This window comes from Sinocyclocheilus anshuiensis, unplaced genomic scaffold (assembly GCF_001515605.1).
Source record: "Sinocyclocheilus anshuiensis isolate Anshui unplaced genomic scaffold, SAMN03320099.WGS_v1.1 scaffold960, whole genome shotgun sequence".
Classification (NCBI taxonomy): domain Eukaryota; kingdom Metazoa; phylum Chordata; class Actinopteri; order Cypriniformes; family Cyprinidae; genus Sinocyclocheilus; species Sinocyclocheilus anshuiensis.
The window spans coordinates 583,111-587,069 of NW_015549635.1; the positions used below are offsets into that span (position 1 = coordinate 583,111).

Here is a 3,959-nt window from a genome sequence, read left to right on the forward strand (position 1 = left end):
ATGTGTTTTTTGAACCTTAAACCGCATAAACACATTTCATTACACCAAATACACAGAATAATGTTCTTTTTACCAACGTCATATGACCCCTTTAAAGTCAGTGATGATCAGTGCACTAAAAGAACATCTGTCTACACAAAAGGTCCGCTCCACTAGTCATAAACCAGATGAAATCTATGGAATGATTGAGCGTTTGTCACCAGGTACACGAAAGATTGAATTGTTTGGGAGACCACACAATGTGCAGCCTAACTGGTGAGTCAGACATTAGCTAACTTTTTTGATTTCCAAATCACTTTACGTGACTAAGTACATTTTGAAGTAATCAGATGTGCTGTTCTCTTTATTACTAACTTGCTTGTTTTCTCTGATCTCTCTCATTCGCACCCTGTTTTGTTTTCCAGGATAACTCTTGGTAATCAGTTGGATGGTATTCATCTTTTAGACCCTGAAGTAGTTGCACGTTTTAAGAAGCGCTACCCTGACGGAGTCATCTCCAAACTTAAAAACATGTGAGGACTGGGCTAGTGAGAGAATGTACAGCTATTGGTTGAACTCTGCCACAGGATTCAAGACTAAAAGATAGTTTCAAACGACTGCTTCAGGAACAGACTTTCATACAACTTTGCTTTTTTTTTTAAATAAAAATACTAAACCGCATTTTTTGTTGTCTTTCTGTACAGACTGATTAATGATTTCACAGGTAATTCTTTAAAGACAACTTTTTTTTTGTTAGAACAGTATAAAAAATGTTTCTTTTTGAAAAACGGTTTTATTGTTTTTAATTATTATTTTTACAATCATCAGTAAAAACAACAGTACATGTGCTGTTCTATTTTAATTTAGTTTGCTGTCTTTTTTAATTTGTTAAAATTTTGTATATATAAAATTGATTTACACATTATTGCATACATAAAACAAAAAATATCTTCTCTTTCATATTGTGACTTCAAAGGTGTAACAGTGTCTTGTGAATTCTGTTCTTTTACTGGGTTAAGGTGTAAACATCCACATTTAATATTTGAATACATGTGCACACAACAACGTGAAGAAGTCCAGATTAGGCCTGTCGCAATAATCAATATATCGACATATCGCACAATATATGTACATGACCTCAATAACTTTTGGTGACGCAATATATCGCCCATTATATTTACATAAAAATTAATGTCACCATGTTTTTTGCATTCCACTTGCGCCTGTGTCTTTTGCAGCTTCTCGTACATAACGTGGTGCAGTGGTGCTAGTTCAAATAAATAAAAAATGCTTCTACAAACAAAGTTTCATCTGCAGATATGGCCTTGTTTAGGGATCTGTGCCTTTGTGCATACGGACATCTGACTGCTAAGTAGTGATTGTGTACCTTAATTTACAGAGAAAAGAAGGTCAGGGAAAGATCTCCATACAAGTTATTTGTGAATTTTTCTTTTTTCTACTGGTTACTTTGCACTTTTTGTTAGAAAATGCACTTTTTGTTTACTATTTAAGGTATCTAATATTTTGACTTCATTTTCATGATCTAAATATTCTTAAGAATTAAAAGTCTGTTGTAATTTGAAAGTGTGTAGGCCTTCTCGCATTATTATGCTGTTATGATTATATATTCAGTGGCATAAAATGGTCTTAAAATGACAATAATATTGTTTATCACATTTATTTCTGGGGCAATATATCGCACAACAAAAAGTTGTTATCGTGACAGGCCTAGTACCCATATGAAACCTATTATTAGCCTACATGTGGTGACAATTGTGGACACTGAGGAGCCACCAAGAACCACCAGTCTAATCGAGAAACATCCACTCAAAGTTTCATCTGCAGATATGGCCTTGTTTAGGGATCTGTGCCTTTGTGCATACGGACATCTGACTGCTAAGTAGTGATTGTGTACCTTAATTTACAGAGAAAAGAAGGTCAGGGAAAGATCTCCATACAAGTTATTTGTGAATTTTTCTTTTTTCTACTGGTTACTTTGCACTTTTTGTTAGAAAATGCACTTTTTGTTTACTATTTAAGGTATCTAATATTTTGACTTCATTTTCATGATCTAAATATTCTTAAGAATTAAAAGTCTGTTGTAATTTGAAAGTGTGTAGGCCTTCTCGCATTATTATGCTGTTATGATTATATATTCAGTGGCATAAAATGGTCTTAAAATGACAATAATATTGTTTATCACATTTATTTCTGGGGCAATATATTGCACAACAAAAAGTTGTTATCGTGACAGGCTTAGTCCAGGTACACATCATTAGCATGTAAAACCTGTTTTTTTTTTTTTTCAAACATGTAACGGAAGCAATGAGTGGATCACAACAAACATCTTCATTCACTTGATTGGTTTTATACATGCAATAAGAAAAAAACAGGCCATCTTCATATTAATACATTAGTTGGTAAGATTTAACTTACATAAAGTCCATGAAACAACCATCTTTAATAGAATTGTTCCAAAAACACTTCTCAAGCTAAATGTGTTTATGGACAGGGCATATTTCAAGAAGCCCTGAAATCTAAACATAATAAAAAATTTTAATTAAAGTTAGAGCTGTGCACACTATGTTAATGGACCTTGATGCAGTTGTAGGGCAGAGAAAATGGCACTTACATAGAAAGAAAAATAAGCTTTAGAAAGTTTATGTAAAAAAAAAAAAAGAAACAGTCAGTTGCTTTACAGTAACAGTACACACTGAATTTATGACCAGCAAGGCATAGCGTGGTTGACTTTATTAGGTAGACTGCTATTCATCAACGTATCCTACTGAACAAATTTATATCTGGCTCAAAAAACCCAATTGCATTAAGATGCCAGTGTCTCCTCAGATAAAACCAGTATCCATTTCAGATACTGTAGATGTATGTATGGCAGAGGCTGTGGAGGGCAAATGCTACAGGCTAGAAAAAAAAGCACTTATTGGTTATCATGTAAACATACTGTAACTCTTAAGAGTGTTTCATAATATCCCCTTTCACCAAATTACACTCAGCTGTACCATTTTACACTCATTGCTGTATTGTTAAATTAGAGAAATTCAGACACTTATCTTGACATTGTTACTACAATGCATACAGTTGACGCTCATGACTGTCCATAGGCATGCAAGGAGAGGCAAACTTCCATGCTGCTTGCTCCTCCTAATGGCTCATCCTCCAGTTCCCCGCAAAAACTCTCCAATAAAGGACTTAAACTGGACTGGGGCTGTAAATCGGAAGTTTACTTTTCAAGGATTTTCCAGAGACCGCCTAAAGAACAAAGTTAGTATGTGGCATCCACTGCATTGATGTTGCTATCCATCTGGTGTCGAAGTGAGAGCCGAGCCTTGTGGGAAAAATAGGCCTGTGGGCAACTCAGACTGCTGCTGCTGTCCCCTTCACTGCCCCAGGAAGTAGTGGAACACAGCCGTGGTTTCACCTCTTCACTTGCTACTGCTGAATAAGCAGAAAAGAAAATAAGAATATAATTATCTCACTTCATAAAAACATAAAAATATATAAAAATATAAAATAAAAAGAATATGAAACACATATAATTGTCACACCTTACAAAATTATAATAAATACTAAAACTTTAATGTTAATGCACTTATAAATGCAGTAAAAAAAAAAATATATATATATATATATATATATATATACACCATGTCACACTAGACAACACAGTTTTCACTGCTTGAATTTCCATGTCACCTACCAGTTTATCATTTGGCCAGATTATAAATTACCTTTTGGATTTATCTGAAAAAGTTATAAAGTTTGAGAACATTTCTTACCCGTCTCAGGAGGGCACTGTCTTTTGCACCTCTCCTTGCAGCGTCTGTAGAAGGGAAAGCACTGCAGCATTTTTACACCCATATCAGTAGGGGGAGCTAAAGGACAAGATAAACAAATAAATAAATAAATAAAATATGAATAGAGGCGGGACTATCATCCATGTATGGTTAGAAAAAGTTGGTGGC

General features: G+C 34.4%; 1 protein-coding gene and 1 long non-coding RNA gene across 4 annotated transcripts in view; one reads left to right on the forward strand and one right to left on the reverse strand.

The window, feature by feature from the left end:
* Positions 1-638, forward strand: part of LOC107659734 (N6-adenosine-methyltransferase subunit METTL3-like) — a 7,562-nt gene extending 6,924 nt beyond the window's left edge. For all 3 annotated transcript variants that reach the window (XM_016448767.1, XM_016448765.1, XM_016448766.1), the window contains exons 11-12: positions 143-255; positions 405-638. In XM_016448767.1, the coding sequence (XP_016304253.1) occupies positions 143-255; positions 405-516 (225 nt within the window). In that variant the 3' untranslated portion in view covers positions 517-638. The remainder of the gene's footprint in view (positions 1-142; positions 256-404) is intronic.
* A 1,531-nt stretch (positions 639-2,169) lies between these two features.
* Positions 2,170-3,959, reverse strand: part of LOC107659736 (uncharacterized) — a 9,611-nt gene continuing 7,821 nt past the window's right edge. The window contains exons 2-3 of the long non-coding RNA XR_001630944.1: positions 3,774-3,869; positions 2,170-3,432 (exon numbers count right to left, since the gene is read on the reverse strand). This is a non-coding gene — a long non-coding RNA (uncharacterized LOC107659736). The remainder of the gene's footprint in view (positions 3,433-3,773; positions 3,870-3,959) is intronic.